The following is a 17433-nucleotide window of genomic DNA, read 5'->3' on the forward strand; positions in this document are numbered from 1 at the left end:
GTGACCTAGCGCCATCTGCTGGCGGCTCCACCAGTCATCCTCCCGTCCCGATCTGGGCTTTCACACCTCCTGGCCTGAATTTCTAGTCTAGACTCTTTGAGATTCCTGCAAGGGGGGCTGGAGTAAGGTGTCTAAAAATGGAACCTGTCCCTGTCTTTCGGTTGTCTGACACTGGGGTTATTTATAGACGTGGAAGCAGAAGACCCAGTTAAAAGGAGAAAGGCACTCAGGTGCATATTCACCTACCTGCAGAATTTACTTAGAAGTCAATCCAGACTCTTGTGGTTGCCACCATGGTCGCGCATCTTCCAGTTACTGCTGGATAACACCGCCATGTGCCAAAATATCTGGTGCCTTTTTGCCCCACTCTCTTCTAGAAGATTCAGTAGCATAGCCTTTTTGGTCTTCGGTTGTTTTTTGTTTTTGTTTTGTTGGTTTTTTTGTTTTGTTTTTGTTGGTTTGGTTTTTTTTTTTTTGGTTTTGGTTTTGGTTTTGGTTTTGGTTTTTTTCTTTCCTATGACTGACAAGCTTGGGGCCTTCTTCCAGAGCAGTTGGGTCCACAGTATCTTCAATGCGCATGCTTCTCTGTACGCAGACAGGCTGTCCAGGTGAAGGGAGCCTCTGTTCAGAATGTGCTGCCCGCAGGAGAACGGCATTCTGCAAAAGAAGCCAGGCGGCATAGTGGCTTGCCAACACAGGCATCAGTGCCCGGGGCACCCTGAGGTCGTCTCAGACCATCTGGCGGGGAAGAGAGATGTACAGACTTTGAGATTCTTCAGTTGCACCCCCAAGGTGCTCACGGGTCACACTTCCCCCTGAAGCAGGGGTTGATGACTTTTTCTGCCGGGATCTGGTAGACTATGGACACCATGAAGAGTAATATCTCCTGAGGCATAACATGAAGTGGTATGTGGTTTCCAGGAGACACTATGTTGAGAAGTAGTTACCAAAAACCAAGAGCTAACTTGGTGGTATGTTAGTGAACATGTGCTGCCAACACATTAAACACCAATATCCGTAGTCAGGTTAAATAATGACCGAAAGCCACAAGCTACAGAAATGATAGCATGCAGCTTACGGTACAGGGTTAACGAGACAGTGAAATAGCTGTGATATTCACTTTGACCAAGTCACAGGAGCTAGCGAAGCCTCTGCGGTCTGTCATCTACAGTCATGAGTGAAAGACATGCTGGGTCTCAGTTAGAAACCAGAGATGACATTAATGACATGTTTTCTCTTACAAGTTCACAAACCTCTGAATTCTATCCACAGACCTAATGGAGGTCAGTGAACTCCAGGTCCTGCTCTATAAAATGGGGTCTCCTTCCCCTTGGCAGGGGGCCCACAGAGGAGAAAATGAAGACCCAGATAATTAACTGCATCTCTCTTAAAGAGGTGGTATTAAAGACAGAGGTCAGGGGAACACGAGAGGAGTCAAAATATTAGGGACTGTTTGTATGGGTGCCAAAATGTAAAACTGTGAATTCCTCAAATCATTTTCTGTTTATGTCGAGATCGGATTTTCCTTCTATTAAGATGTTAGTACTCCCCACCACACACACACACACACATGTGAATACATGCATGCACATGCCCACACAGAGAGACACACACAACATACAAACACATGCACATATACATACCCATCACACCACACTTACATGCGCACATGTGAATACACAAATGCATGTGCACACACACACACACACACACACACACACACACACACACACGTATCAAGTATTAGCCACAACCTATAACAAGAGCACTGTGCCCTTTCTCCTTTCCAGACTGAACTTTTTTCATGATACCCCAGACTTCCGTGTCCTTGCCTGTGGTGGAGATGGGACAGTTGGCTGGATTTTGGACTGCATTGGTAAGGATGGCCAGGAAGGCCTCTGCTCATTATCTCTAGTGAGTAAATTTAGAGTCGGCAGAAGGCAGTGAGCTAAAGAAGAAATGGAGCCATGCCTTGTCCACATGGGTGCCCCTGCTGAGACTGACTGATGTGTGATGGATGAAGCATTGCATTGTGGGCTCATATCTGCCACAGACAGAACTGGGCAGTGCCAGAACACGACACAGTTGAAGCAGGATTGGAGATCCACACAGAGCCATGGTGATCAGTAAAGGTCAAGAAGCTAAGCACTGCCAATCAGCTAGAGACAAACAGCTGGAGCCTAAGTCCGGGAAGCACATCTAGAAAGCACAGATTAGCGCAAGCAGAGCAACGCCATGCCTAGCTGTGTCCTCCACGAAAAAGGCAGGAGAGCAGGCTGGACGGCTGTGGGCTTGGGGTCTAGCCTGCCCCTTGCCTGGATCCAGAAAGTGATGGGGATTATCTGTGAAACTTGGGCGTAGTCGTGACTTAACTCCTGGTTAAGTCCAGGTAAATTCTGGAATCTAGAACACGAAGATAGGAAAGCAGCCAACAGAGGCACTGGGGTGGGCAGGCATCGAGTTCAGAGGCGCAGAACAAGAGCCATGAGCCCAGGGATGCTTCACAGCATCTGTCACTCATCACCCAAGTGCTGCCTTGAACCTCTGTAGGTCAAGCCTTCATGGAGACAGGAGAGTTGCCACCAAAGAATGAACAGGCAAAATTGTTGCCCTAACGGAGCCTACACTCCGGAGCAGCAGTTCTCAACTTGTGGGTCGAGACCCCTTCAAGGGTCAAATGACCCTTTCATGGGGGTCACCTAAGACCATCAGAAAACACAGATACTTACATTAAGATTCATAACAGTAGCCAGTTACGAAGTAGCAATGGAAATAATTTTATGGTTGGGGGTGGGGGGAGGCGGTGGGGAGGTCACCACAGCATAAGGAACTGTATTAAAGGGTCGCTGCATTTGGAAAATTGAGAACCACTGTTCTGGAGGCAAGAACCAGGCAACAGAGAAATGAGTGAGATGTGCGGACTATCAGAGGGCAGTACAAATGTAAGAAGGGAGGAACCAAGGAAGCCCAGGGGGCAGAGAGGGACAGAGAGTGGTCAGGGAAGACCTCACAAGACAGGAAGTGACGCTGTTTCCAAGAACTAGAGTGCCTAAGAGAATTGTCCAGATCATCATCATCATCATCATAATCCACACAGCACACACATTCTCTCTCTCTCTCTCTCTCTCTCTCTCTCTCTCTCTCACACACACACACACACACACACACACACACACACACACACACACACACACATACCACTCTGCTGCCACTGTGGGCTCTGAAGTTTGTGGGAAGAGGAAAGCCCAGGGGCTGCGGGAGGAAAGGCAGCTCCTGGCTGCAGTATCAGGCTCGTCACACAGTCTCTTCACTCAGTCCCACTCACCGAGAGGAAGAAAGCCGCCCTTGGTGAAACATTGCACAAAATGCCTCTGCCGAGAACACAGGAGACAGACGTGGTAGCTGGGAAAAGAGAACAGTGATGTGAGGTGAAAGTTAGACTTTCTCACACAGGTTAGTGGTTCAAAGAGAAGCCAGTGAGGTAAATGCACAGGCTGTTCCTTTCTTCTCTCAACATTTAAGCAGTTGGGCCGTGATCTCCACCTCCCCGTGGTGGGTCCGCCTCCCCTTGCTGTAGCTATAACACTCCTCGCATAGTATCCGTGGGTCTGTGGTGTGCATAAAAGACACCAAAGGCTTCTTGAAGTTCTTTAGGAAATGATAACAACTCTTCCAGTGACCTGCGGGGCTGAGGTAGTTGAGTTACTGCTCTCCCTCTTGTCCTTCTCTGGTGGCATCCCAGCCACCCAGCCCTGCTTTCAGACCCTCAGGTGGAGCAGTTTTCCTCCCACAGCCTCATCCAAGAGATCCTCCCATATGGAGTGCTCCCCAGCCTCTCCTGCACAACAGCTAGCCACAGTCACCTTGTCACAGGACCATTCCCCTTCCCTTGCCAGGAAAAAAAGGTACAGTCACACATAGCATGTGAAAAAACCTCCGACTGAGAGCCCTGGCCGCCTTCCAGAGCATCTGGCATATAGCAGGACTCAGCAGATCCAAGCGGAGATGCCATGGCTCTCCCAGGAGTTTATAGTCCATTTAGGGATATGGTCACCATCCCTGATCCTCCAGGGCCATAACAGAGCCACCAAGTGCAGACCTGGTGACAAGAGGTGGCTTCTGTGCTGAGAAGTATGAATGTTAGGACTGAGAACACTGCAGGATGGTAGGGTGGGAGGCCACGGGTAACGGAAGGGAAGGGGGCTAGGAAGACAGGCAAAGCCCGGATCCTGAGGCCTAGGCATGCGGAGGAAGCCGCAACACTGGTAACATGGGGCACTGGCATGGAGAGTCTGGGGCCCAGGCATTGCCCTCCAGGACAGAAGTGTGGAGAAGATACTAGAAGGGTGGAACTGCAGGAGGGGAGAGAAAAGGAAGCTGTGGAACCGGAACAATGTGAAGGCTAAAGCCCTGTCTTCACTCAGTGTCTCCATGGGGATGGAGAAAGGAGGTTGATGGGAAATCTGTTAAGGCTCATGGGAAGTGCTGTGTGGATGACTAGGACTGAGGTAAAAGGGAAAGCTAGGACGGCATTCAGATTCTTGGGCTTAGGGCTGTAAAGACGGTTAGCTTGTCAAGGTGGTGGCCACAAGAGAAGGGGCAGACACAAAGGAGTAGGTGTCCCCCAGGTGATGGAAATAGCATGTGCAAGGCCGGGGACACTACAGTCCCCAGTCAGGGACAATAACTTCTATGCATCACTCTGTTTTCCACCTCAGCCCATCAGTGGTAATCCTGGCCCTGAGACCAGCCGCTTCCGGCACAGATCAGACAACTGGGAGAGCCTTTGAACCCCCACTCTGTCAGGGAAGCCCCAGTTTGAGTACCCCCACAGACCACCCCACCCCCCACTGATACCTGAAGCTCTCCCGGCTCTCACTCCAAGCTAATATTGTGGGTACCATGTAGGGTGAGGTTTGTGTACATGCCCCGCCCACAAAGGCCAGCAGGTACCTGTGCTTCCCCTTCAACCGTCCCTGCCCAACCAGCATGCTGAAGACTAACAGGCAGACAAAAGCATGCTTGGCTGTGATACTCTCTGACTGTTCCGGTGAGGCTCCTGCCATAACCACAAACAACAACAAACAAACAAACAAACAAAAACAATCTGTATTCTGGCTAGTGGCAGGAGTCATGAGGTAATAACTCCTGGTGACACCTGGGACCTTTCCTACTTTAACACAGTGTTGTTGTTCCTTAAGCTTTAAAAAAATAAAATTACCTTCAGTGACTTTTGTCAGCTTTCCAAATACCCCACCACTCCCTGACGTCATAGGCACACCTCTTTCACTTACACTGTCTGAAGGCCACAGAATGGACTCGGAGCCAGAGATCTGAGTGGGGACCCCGGCTCCGGAATTACAAGTGTCATCGTTAAACATCAGAATCACGTGATCCGGTGTTTTTGAGGTGTGTGCTGTCACCTTGAAGAACAGAATTGGGGACATGTTTGGGATGAAATAGGCGCATTTTTCTAGGGAGACGGATTTAGCTCTCACTGTGAAGGAGTGATTGACAGCTTTGGCAAACGTGTAGCAGCTCACACACTGCAAACGCTGAGGATGGCCTCGGCAAATGGTGTGTTCACCACAGGAGGGATTCTGTGATTTGATTACGGTGGGGGGGGAGGGGGGAAGGGACAGCAGGTGGGGATTATAAGATAACAAACCATCTGTAATTACGTGGCGTGTCTGCTCCTTCGTGTGGCTTGCAGATAAGGCCAACTTCACAAAGCATCCACCGGTGGCCGTCCTGCCTCTTGGAACGGGGAATGACCTTGCGCGGTGTCTCCGCTGGGGAGGAGGTGAGTCTGGCTACACCAGAAGCAGGCAGTCGGGTCTTCAGGGAGGGTTTGCGTGGCTACGTAGAACTTACCTTCTGTGGGTCACAGTCCATAGAATGATAACCAACAGCAGTCATGCCTGACCCACGCCCCTGCCGCTCCATGCTGGGTCTGAAACAGGAGCCCTCCCCTGGGTTCCAGGGTCCTGCCTAAGTGCCTCACATTTATTATTATAATCCCGCCACCATCAGCCTGCCCGCCTCCTTCGGGACATGATCAACTGTAGGGTCCAGACAGGTCTCACCAGTCCCCTCCTGAGTGCTCGTCCCAATACCTGGGCTTATTAAACACAAGTCCTGTATGACCTCCCTCCCCCCTCCCTTCTGAATTAGGGTTCAGAATGCAGACTGATGAAAGCGGCATCACCAGTTACTTATGAGACATCAGAGACCTCTAGGTTGTCAGGCTCCGAGGAGGGCTACGGGCTTTCATTTTGAAATTCCCCTAAGTGGAACACAGAGTGGCGATGGCATCTAGAGCAAGGAAGGGTCAAGGACTCTGCAAACAAGCAGCTAGGCGTGCTACGGAGCCCAGAGCCCAGCTCCACTAAGTTACAGGTGGGGGGGGAGGCCAGCAGGCAGAAGACTAGTGCCTCCAGGTGCTTGATCAATTAAGGAAGCAATTCAAGACCTGACCAGGCCAGGCCGGTACCCAAGTTCTTGCTTGGGGGACAGAGCAGAAGTCAGACGTCAGAGTCATCTTAAGAGTATGCTGACCACCTCGCAGCCCATCTTCCACGCATATGATCTTGGAATGGATCTGCTACCTTCCACACACAACTTCCCAGCCATGCAGCTGGCCAGTCTTTCCCTCCCTCTTTTCCTTCTTCCTTCCCATTAGTGGTGTAATTACTGCATAAGCCTTTCTCACACGTGTTTATCCTGTTCTTTAATCTTATCTCCCACTGATACCTTCTAGTGTTCCACATCCTATTAACTCCGCCCTTTCCTCTTCCTGTCTGGGAGGTGGGGTGGGCGGGTGGGTGGATAGATGATAGATAGATAGATAGATAGATAGATAGATAGATAGATAGATAGACAGATAGATACCATATGTAGATATTGAGATATGTAAACATATATTTAATCTCTATTCTACATAGGAAAGAAAACATAGACTACCAAATCTAGTTTATTTCACTTAACATGATAATTCTTAGTTCTATCCATCTCTGCAAAGGACATCACTTCATTTATCAGTTCACCCATTCGCTAGGGCTTGCTTCAGCTCCGGAACCACGACTGCCTGCCTCTCGACAACACCTAATCTATGCATTGATGGCTCTCAGGCTTTCAACTCACTCCCAAAGTCTTGCTAATCATTCCTTGTTGTCCCCCACCCCCACCCCCACCCCACCCCCATCTCCCTGGCTCAGATAACATAAGTGTCTCCAACCCAAAGACACCTAGAAGTATTCTAGCCACAGATGCCTAAGGGATTCCTTGCCCTGCGTGAGCAACAACTTGGCCTCTCTGCTCCGGTGATACATACCATGCCTGTATCCATAGGTTATGAAGGGGGCAGCTTGACAAAAATCCTGAAGGAAATTGAACAGAGCCCCTTGGTGATGCTGGATCGCTGGTGTTTAGAAGTCATCCCCAGAGAAGAGGTGGAGAACGGAGACCAGGTCCCATACAGCATCATGAACAACTATTTCTCCATTGGTGTGGTAAGTCGGCCATTGACTGCTTTTCTGCGTGATGAAAAAGTGCCCGTTGACCCTTCTGGACCCCTACTCCTGGCTTGTTCTGTTTGTCCCTAGCCCTGACTTGATTCTGAGCATCCTCAAATCTGACACGGTTGTGGCCACTCTGATTGCATAGCCATTCCACCTCTTGACTGGAGAAGAAATTCCTACAGCTATAACTCTAACAGAAGAGACAACAGAGTGTTTTCTTACAATGTATATATCCTTCAGCCAATTTGAAACAATTAAAGAAAACAAGCACCAAGAAATAAGACCAAGGAAAAACGCTCACATGAGTGTGAGGATTTGAGAACTCTGATCCTGGGGACTGACCGCAGGCTTCCACCAGGCTTGGTTGACGTAACACTTTGACTCTTTCCTTCTTTCTCCCATGCTTCTGCCCAGGCCAACCACACACACTCCAAGTGCTTCACACACTCCTGGGACGACGGGTCTTCTGCAGACCCTCAGGCTGGGTTCACTCTTCCTCCATGATGCCCCTACAGCCTTACTGAAGCCAGTCACTGCAGTCCCTGCATTAGACTGAACGGATGGCTTCATGCACCTGACTCAACCCTCCTCCCATTACAGGTGCATGCTTGCATGCATAAATGCTCACACGTGCAGACAGAGGGACAGACAGACACTGCTGTCTGTGCTCCCTTTCCACCCTCCAGCCCCCCAGCCCAGCTAACATAACCTCAATCAGCTTGTCATACTGAACACAGCTCCTAGCTCAGAGTAAGCACTGTTCTTGTCTTTTCTTTTTGGGTTTGATTTGGTTTAGTTGTTTGTTTGTTTGTTTGTTTGTTTTTCAAGACAGGGTTTCTCTGTGTAAGCTTAGCCATCCTGAAGCTCACTTTGTAGACCAGGCTGACCTCAAACTCACAAAGATCTACCTGCCTCTGCCTCCCAGGTGCTGGGATTAAAGGCATGCGCCACCACCACCCAACTTGAGGATATTTTTTATTATTTTATGTATATGGATATTTTGCCTACATATTTGTCTGTGCCAGGTACTCCAGGCACCCACATAGGCCAGAAGAAGACACTGTATCCTCTAGAACTATAGTTGCAGGTGAGGGTTGGCTGCCATGTACCTGTTAAGGGTTGAGGGGTCCTCTGGAATAATAGCCAGTGCTCTTAACCATGAGCCATCCCTCCAGCCCCCCATCTGAAGTATTCTTAAATTAAGCTGGGCCTTTGAGATGGTCCAGGAAAAGACATCAACTTTACCAAGCACCCACTGTGCCTGCAGCAGTGTGGCAGGCTTATACATTCTAGTCAGCACAGCAATCCTGACGTATTATCTCTGGTTTACAGAAAGAACTAGGGCTCTGAAAGATGGGGAACACAAGTAAACTCCCTCACCCCATGTCCAGGCCAGTCCTGGTCTCAGCTTCCTTCCTTTTGGCCGTCCTGTCTTTGGGATTGTTTTGGTCAGTGTGCTGTGCACATGGGCTCCCCCAGGCCGTCCTCGGGCACCAGACTGATATCTGCACCCCTTTTTCTTGCACCCCTTTTGAGACTGGTGGTGGTGAGTGAGTAGGGGGTGGGGTTAGGGAGTTAGTGCCTAAAAGGCAGCCCCAGGGGACATCAGATTTAATGAAGAAGCTTTGCTTTTTAATAAGGCTGAAACAAGAAGCCTGGGAGAAAGAGGGACTCAAAATAATCATCTTATATTTACGAAAGGATTGAAGAGTTAACGACATTCGCTGTGTTTTTTCTTTTTCGTAGTTGTTTGTTTCTTTTTATTCTTCTGATACATGGAAGATGCTGTTTCCTCCATTTTCTGAGTAAAGGCACCCTTTCTTTCTTACTTTCTTCTTTCTTTTCTTCCTTTCTTTTTCTTTTTCTTTTTTTTTCTTTTTTTCTCTTTTTTCTTTTTTCTTTTTCCAGACAGTGTGTTAGCCTTGGCTGTCCTAGACTTGCCTTGTAAACCAGGCTGTCCTTGAACTCAAAACAATCCACCTGCCTCTGTCTCTCGAGTGCTGGGATTAAAGGTGTGCGCCACCAAGCCTGGCTTGCTTGCTTGCTTGCTTTCTTGCTTGCTTGCTTGCTTTTTCAAGACAGGGTTTCTCTGTGTAGCCTTGGGTGTCCCGGACTCAATTTATAGCTCAGGCTGGCCTTGAACTCACAGAGATCCTCCTGCCTCTGCCTCCCAAGTGCTGGGATTACAGGTATGCGCCACCACGCCTTCATCTTCTCCAACCTTCTACTCCAGCACTCTTAGCTGTGACTGAAACAGGCAAGGCATTGTGGGTCCAGGGTGAGACACTGTGAGTGTGAAGGTGGCGCACTAGAGGCTTATTCCACTCCACCCCGCCTCACCCCCAGAGTCCCCACTTCTAGTAGAGGGACACTTTCCCAAGCTCTCAGGGCCACCTACACACACACACACACACACACACACACACACACACACACACACACACACATCCCTTTCTTATACTCAGGCATCTCTCCTTTTCCATTCAGAAATCTTCAGCTTGGGACAGTCAGATACAGCTACCTCTGTCAGGCTCCCTCCACCCTTGCAAACCACCCCCCCCACACACACACACACCAAAATTAAAAACACACAAACAAAAAACAAACAAAACGAAGGAAAGCATAGAAGACATCTCGTCACGGAAGCTGTAGTGAGTCACAGTGTGTCCCACAGTATACCTCCTTTGTCCACACATCTTCACTTGCAAATGTTCATTGCAATGAGTCATTGGTCTTGGTTCAAGGGTCTCTGGCTTCTGTGACACAGTCCATGTTAGATTTTCATGGGGACTCCCCCTGGTTAGCCTGTTGTTGCCCTTTGTCATAAAGACCCTGTAGCTTTGGAACAAGAGGACTGGCCCTTTCACACACCCCAATGGTTCACAGATGATGTAGGTTTTGGGGTGGGCCAACTCAAAGCCCTGGATCTGGTGGTAGCTGAGCTGGTCAGCTCCCGGCTCTCCCTTATCCACACCACCAGGGCAAGCTCTCCAGCACTGCTCCAGCTAGACCACCCAATGCTGCCTTCAGCAGGAGGCAACATCAGCTCAGGCTCACCTGCACACATATTTTCAGAGCCAGAGTAACACACACACACATCCTTTTCAAAAATGGAAACTGCCCTGCAGCAGGTTCAGATGTGTAATTTGACCCCAGGGCTCCCTGGAAGTATTCTGATGCTGATGACCCAAGCAAGGCATCAGACAGTAAAGACAGTGAAGAGAAGAAGGTACAAAAAGGAGGGTACAGAGATTAACACTGACGTCATGAAGGGGAGGGACAAGAGAAAAGAAAGAAAGCTGGGTTGGAGCTGGAGAGATGGCTCAGAGGTTAAGAGCACTGGCTGCTCTTCCAGAGGTCCTGAGTTCAATTCCCAGCAACCACATGGTGGTTCACAACCATCTATAATGTGATCTAATGCCTTCTTCTGGTGTGCAGACTTACATGCAGGGAGATCACTGTATGAATAAATAATAAATAAACAAATAAATCTATTTTTAAAAAAAGAAAGAAAAAAGAAAGCTGGTCCCAGAAAAGCAGCCAGCCAGAACAGATCGCTGAGCAGCAAGACAGACAGATGGACTGACGAGGCGCTTCCAACTGGCAGGTGACAAGCATGGCTACCATTAGAATCTTTAAACACATCTTCCCTTTCCCAACACAGCTCCGGCTGGAAGAAACACAGTTCAAAGTACCTATCTGTCTCCACTCAGTGCCCTGCTTACCACCTTCCCTTGACCAGATACCCAGGCCCCCAAACGTAAGAGCCAGGAATCATGAACCATAGTTTTACATTCTTTCAGGAGAAAGGGGAGCAATAGTGAGGAAATCGCCAAGGAGGGAGGGAGCCAAGGAGGGAAAGGAGTAAGAAGGAAAGAGGCTAACTGCCCTCCAAGGAAGAACAGTCAAACAGAAACCCATCACCCTCGGTGGCCAACACATTTACTTACCTGCCCTAGGCCTGACCTATAATATTCCAAGGCTATCTTTTTTTTTTTTTTGATAGTTCTTCTCATATACCTTTAGTGTGTCTATATTTATTGTCATATTGTAGATGAGCGAGGAAATGGGACTTTTTATCTCATTGGCGTGCCCTTAGCTTTCTCTTGATGGAATGTTTGCAGGGTTTGTGTGCTCGCTCTTTAAGAGTTGGAAGGTGAAAACCTTGAGAAAATAAGTACCCAATACGCGATGCTGACGGAGTACAGGGCTGATATTTGCCAAAGGTCTCGCTTCCTATTTGACTTCCCAAACTTCGTGAGAGAAGTAGGTATACAAACCAACCCAGTTCTACCGCCTTACAATGCTTAGTCACACACGCACACGCGTGCGCATGCAAGCACACACATGCACACCCTGGCAAAGAGATGCCTGCAATGTCTTTGCTACTCCAAAGGGCTTACAATGTCTATTGAATGAATGACTGTTGCCTTGAAAGGAGAAAGACTCGATGTTGTACCACAGCTGCGGTGCCCTTGGGGTGCAAATGGAATTCACTTAATAGATACACAGGTGGGTAACACAGACGTGCCCAGCCTGTATGGGGAGTCACTGGGGCTCAGCGCCACCATGTACCAGCCAGAATCAGTGAAGATTCCGCTATTCGGCTCTCCAGTCCTAACTGCAGGCATCCCCTGGGAAGCAGTCGAGCACAACCATCCCAGACATCACTTCCTCTGACTTCTTTGGCTTCTTCCTCCCTGCTCTCTATTTTTGGACTCGCTGAAAGGTCAGGATGGCCAGGTATCAGTGACAGGAAGTTAGGGACTACAGAATAATTCCGGGAGCCTGTGTAACTCGGAACTCCTCACAGTCTATGCTTTCAACAGGTCTTAGCACAGTGATGAGCAGTTAATCCCTTGACTCAATGAAATCTATTTTGGATGCCAGGCCTCCAGCCCACACCCCCTTTTCCACCTTATAGATTGTTATTAGTGTTCCCTCACCTCGTGTCCCATAGGGACAAGCCTCCTGCCAACCAGGGGAGGGGTCCACAGGACAACTGCTTGCAAACTTGAATTCTGTCAGCACTGAGTTCTAAACTGTCACTCGGGGACTCACTAAGAAATGACTTGGATAAGCCAGACACATCTCTTCTACTCCCTAATCTGCCATAAATTTTCCAAACAATCTAAATTTCAAGCAGTCTGCCTGTGATCACCTTCCTATCTCTCTCCCCAGAAGTTGCCAAAGTGACTTAGCCCTTCACGGTCCAGGAAGGCCAAACGCAAGCCACATGTGGCTACTGTGTGCCTGAAAACTATCTTGCCTAATTTAAGGTGCGTGTAACGACTAAAAGCACATCAGACTTCAAAAATGGGATCTAAAACAATTCAAATATATCAACTTGCATTGATTATATAAGCAAATTATAAAATTTGGGGCATGTTGGGTTAATTAAAACATTCATGAATTAATTTCATGTTTCTTTTTTTTACTTTCATGTGGCTTCTAGAAACTTACTTGTTACAAATATGCTATATTTTTATTGGGCAGCGCTGCCCTAGATGTTCTAGTATCTCTGAGTCCAAATAACAGCAGTTTATGTTTGAGAGTGAGCCGAAACCCTTCATCCAAGAAGGAACAGCCCGTGTCCATGTTTCACCTCACAGTGAATAGAACACACTGCCGACCACTGGCTCTCAGGAATACCACTGCTCCCACTGGTCTGCCATTCTTGTCACTTCCTCTAGAATGAAGCATTCTTTTGCTCTCGTCATCAAGAAAGGATCTGAACCCATAAAATAAATATGCTCTGCGCAGTGCTGGGGCTGGGGCTGCTCAACTGAGTAAAAGCAAGTCTTGACTCCTTTTCTCCCTGGGGAGATAAAAGTGGTCAGAGGCTGTAAACTGCCTTCCAAGAGATGGCTTAGCCCTCCCTTGCTGGTTCGCTCATCTGTCAAGTTAGGAATTGCATGCTGGGCCCGCGATAATTGTAAATGCTGGCCTTTGGAAAAAGGTGGCCATGCAAAACTTAGCCATGGGGAAACCAGGGGTGATAAGAACTGAGCAAGAAGACGGGTCTCTGCAAATATCCCAGGAATTAAAACCCGGGGCCAGTCTCAAGCTTGCTGGGGTAATTAATGGCAGTGAAGGACAAATCATGCCGCGCAGTATCTGGAGGATTGCCTTGGGGTTTTTGTTTGTATGTTTGTTTTTCCTGTCAGGAGAAAATCAGTGCTTCAAAGAAACTCAAATAGATGAAACGCTTTCTGGAATTCTAGAAAATCACTTGACTCATGTCACATGCATCTTGATGGGAGTGTTCACTGAGATCTGCTTGCTGGAAGACGGAGAGGCAGGCATGGTCTAGGCATGCAAGAGCTGCTCCCCAAAGAAGCTGAGAAGGCAGTGTGGGTCCAGGGGTCAGAGGGAGCCTCCCTGACTTTTGACACCAGCCACCACCACCAGGTGTCCACAATGTGACCCCACCCAGACCTTCAGCTCTTGATGAGTCAGAAAACTACAAAAATAAATCAGTAACAAAAATTTAACCATTAAACTCCCAAGGAATGTTTACCACCAAGTAAGCCTGTAACCTCAGCCTGCCCTCCCAGATTTCACATGGTGGCTGCTGGCTGAGGTCACTCCTGTCCCTAATGAAACACACCACACATAGCATGCACCCCAAAGGCTTCTTCAGTGAACTGCACTTGTCTCTCTTGGTGCTAAAAGCAAGGCAAAAGTCAGCCTCAAAGTGCTCTCCTGTAGCATTTCCTTACCAAGAAACAGAGTGTGCCCAGTATGGTAGCTCACACCCTTAATGCCAGTGCAAGAGGCAGAGGCAGGAAGATCTCTTTGAGTTTCAGCTAAGCAGGGACTACATCAGTGGTTCTCAGCCTTCCTAATGCTGCAACCCTTTAGTACAGTCCTTCATACTGTGGTGACCCCCAACCATAAAATTATTTTCATTGCTACTTCATAACTGTAAATTTGCTACTGTTATGAATCATAAACATCTGTGTTTCTGGCCCCTGTGGAAGGGCCATTCTTCCCCTAAAGAGGTCAGGATGCACAGGTTGAGAACTGCTGGTCTACATAGTGAGTTCCAGGCCAACTGGAATCATATAGTAAAAGCCTGTGTCAAGCTGGGCATGGTGGCGCACGTCTTTAATCCCAGCACTCGGGAGGCAGAGGCAGGAGAATCTCTGTGAGTTCGAGGCCAGCCTGGTCTACAAAGTGAGTCCCTTTGTAGTGACAAGGCTACACAGAGAGACCCTGTCTTGAAGGAAAAAAAAAAGTTTGTCTCAAAAAGAAAGAAAGAGGGAGGGAGGGAGAGGGAAGGGAAAGTTCAAGAGGGGGTGACGGGGGGAGGGAGAAGGAAAGAAGAGAGGGAAAAGGGAAGGAGAAGGAATTTTAGCTAAAAATCTACTCTGTGGAGGTTTTCTGTATTTTGAGTTTTTTGTTTGCTTGCTTTCTCTGTGGAATTTTAAGAATCTTTCAGAAAAAGAGCATAGCAAGTGGATTTTTGGCTATTTATCTATTGGTTGTTGGTTCATTGTTGGTTTGGTTTGTTGAAATATAGTCCCGCCTTGTAGTCCGGACTAGACTCTCCTGCCTCAGTCTCCCACTGAGACTACAGGCATGACCCAGCACACCCAGGAACTTCTGTGTTTTGCTGTTGCTGCTGCCAAATCTACAACTCTTGTGTCTTCACTATCCTCTCCAACCCATCAGCCAATTTATTTCCAGTGTTCAACATCTGCCCCTGTAGCACAGAGCGGCTGTGATGGGAGTATGGGCTAAGAGGTTCCAAACTGAGGACAGGACACCTAAAAACACAGTGCCTGGAGCCTCGTGTGAGTTCTGTGGTCCAGGCAGCCAGCAGTGCAGCCAAGGGAGAGAGGAGGACAACAAAGTGTACAGGAAAGGATTGGAGGCTCTTGTTGATGTTAGAAGCAGTCCTGACAAAGAAGCAGAAACTATAAGCTTAATACACTTTTATTATCAGCTAAACTTGCTATCCCATGCCATTAGTGGTTTCTAGTGAAACAGACAACTGAGAGTTAATGCATAGCGTTGCCGCTACTAGCATCAGCTCTGGGTTTTGACAAGGTGCTATGTTATGTAAGATGGTGTCACTGCTGGAAGCTGGCTGAATGGGACATGAGAAATGTACTATTTTTGCCACTTCTCAGGAGTCAAAATACTCCCAAGGCTGCCGCCCACGTCCCCACGACCCACCGGCTTCCAGGTTCACCTGAGCGAGGCGGGGAGGGGGCCTGCTCTTGCCTCAGTCTCCAAAGGCTTAACTGTGGCTGTTCGCTGGGCTTGAGATACAATGATCCTTCCCAGGGTTCTGAGTGGTAACACTAGCTTACCCCCGGACGTAGTGCTGAGCCCCTGTGATTTGGAGTCTCCGGAATTTGGACATTCCGGGGCGTGCGTATGTGTCTCTTCCTACCATACTCTCATGGCCACAACCATTAACCAGGCTTCTTTCTGCCTTCTTTCGTTTCCAGGATGCTTCCATTGCACACAGATTCCACATGATGAGAGAGAAACACCCTGAAAAATTCAACAGCAGGTAAGCGAGCATGCTGGCTGCCGCCGTGGCACCCAGCCCGCCCAGCACTGCCAGCCAGTACGGCCTCCCACCTGCTACCACGGAAATGTCCTTGGCCTGGGTCGCCTGTGGCTTTCCTGCCACGTTGCCGGAAGGAGGGTTTCCATTTCTAAGAAGAAAAAAAAATGTCAGAAACCTGCCGCAGCCTGGCCGCCGGTCCCCTCCTGCAGGAACTGGGCAGAGGGAGGCGTCTGAGGACAGCATGGGTGGTGGGGCGCCTGGAACCCCTCCAGACACTCAGAGGTTCCCCCCTCAAAAGCTCAGCTTCCCGCAGGGGCTTGAAAGGAGACACCGGCTCCGCTAGGGTCTCAGCTCCGAGGAGATGCCAGCCGCTCTCCCGGACAGCAGAGGGCAGCAGCGAGGCCCCTGCAAAGGCTGTAACCACAGAGGGCACGGAGGGGCAGCCTCCCATGGGCTCCAGCAGGCCTGGAGATTGGGTTCAAACACGAAAGAAAAGAGAAAACCCGATCAGTTGCAAGAGAACCCAAACCCGTCTAGCAAAGCTAATGGAACTTAACAGAACGGAGCTCTCTTCATGGCGGATCCCCATCGGAATCTAGCCTCTTTGTTGCACTATTTCAAGACCACCCCTGGTTTCTGCCCTTAGCCTCAGGCAGGTAGGGGGGAGCAATGGGGTAATAATCTGGACCTGACCTTTGAACCTAAAGGGATCGCTGTTTATTTAGCCCACAGAATTCTCCTCAAAGCAGAAGTTAAGTATTTGAGGGCATTCCGTTACAGCCCAGCTCCCTACGTCACAGCCTGGGAGCCTACACGGTGAAGCAATGTCAGACCCGGAGACTGGCAGGTATTAGGATTGCATTCTGTCCCACTCAGACCCTAGACCCACAACACACTGCAAACGCTGCCAGCCCCTGCATCAGTAGTCACAAACCGCGCCGTCCCTTCCCTGAGCGCTCGTCACTCCTGTACAGGTATGCAATCACTATTTTTAAGCTGCTATATATATTTTTATTAAAGTATTTACATTAAAGAATCCTATTTATGAGCGGGGGTGGGAGGCGCGGTGGCTCACGTGTATAATCCCAGCACTCAGGGAGGCAGAGGCAGGCGGGTGGCTGTGAGGTCACCTGAGCAGCACCGTTCACTGGCGTAAAGTCCGAAGCTTGTTTCTGATCGATACTGTGGCTAAAACTGACAATCCCAAGATCCAGCCCGGGCTGAGCTTGCGTGTGGAGTAGGCTCAGGAGTAAGTAGATGCCAGAAGGAATCTCTCTCTCTCTCTCTCTCTCTCTCTCTCTCTCTCTCTCTCTCTCTCTCTCTCTCTCTCTCTCTCTCAGGCTGAGAAGTCCCAAGAGACCAGAATGCTTCACAATTAGGTCTGCT

The 17433-nt window shown here is 49.0% G+C and overlaps 1 protein-coding gene and 1 long non-coding RNA gene across 5 annotated transcripts in view; one reads left to right on the forward strand and one right to left on the reverse strand.

Annotated features, from left to right (window-relative positions):
* The window catches only part of DGKG (diacylglycerol kinase gamma), a 195765-nt gene that overhangs the window by 92771 nt on the left and 85561 nt on the right, over positions 1-17433 (forward strand). For all 3 annotated transcript variants that reach the window (XM_084802209.1, XM_084802210.1, XM_084802211.1), the window contains 4 exons: positions 1791-1876; positions 5714-5803; positions 7351-7511; positions 15983-16047. In XM_084802209.1, coding sequence (XP_084658335.1) covers positions 1791-1876; positions 5714-5803; positions 7351-7511; positions 15983-16047 — 402 coding nt within the window. The remainder of the gene's footprint in view (positions 1-1790; positions 1877-5713; positions 5804-7350; positions 7512-15982; positions 16048-17433) is intronic.
* Positions 8826-16764, reverse strand: LOC311609241. 2 transcript variants are annotated; one of them, XR_014783320.1, is made up of 4 exons: positions 16119-16764; positions 15842-16028; positions 12984-13338; positions 8826-9768 (listed from the first exon to the last, which is right to left on the reverse strand). It is a non-coding gene; the product is annotated as an uncharacterized lncRNA (long non-coding RNA). The 2 variants fall into 2 exon arrangements; XR_014783321.1 differs by lacking the exons at positions 8826-9768; positions 12984-13338 and adding an exon at positions 14799-15424.

Source organism: Acomys minous, assembly GCF_964271855.1.
Source record: "Acomys minous genome assembly, chromosome: 11".
NCBI lineage: Eukaryota > Metazoa > Chordata > Mammalia > Rodentia > Muridae > Acomys > Acomys minous.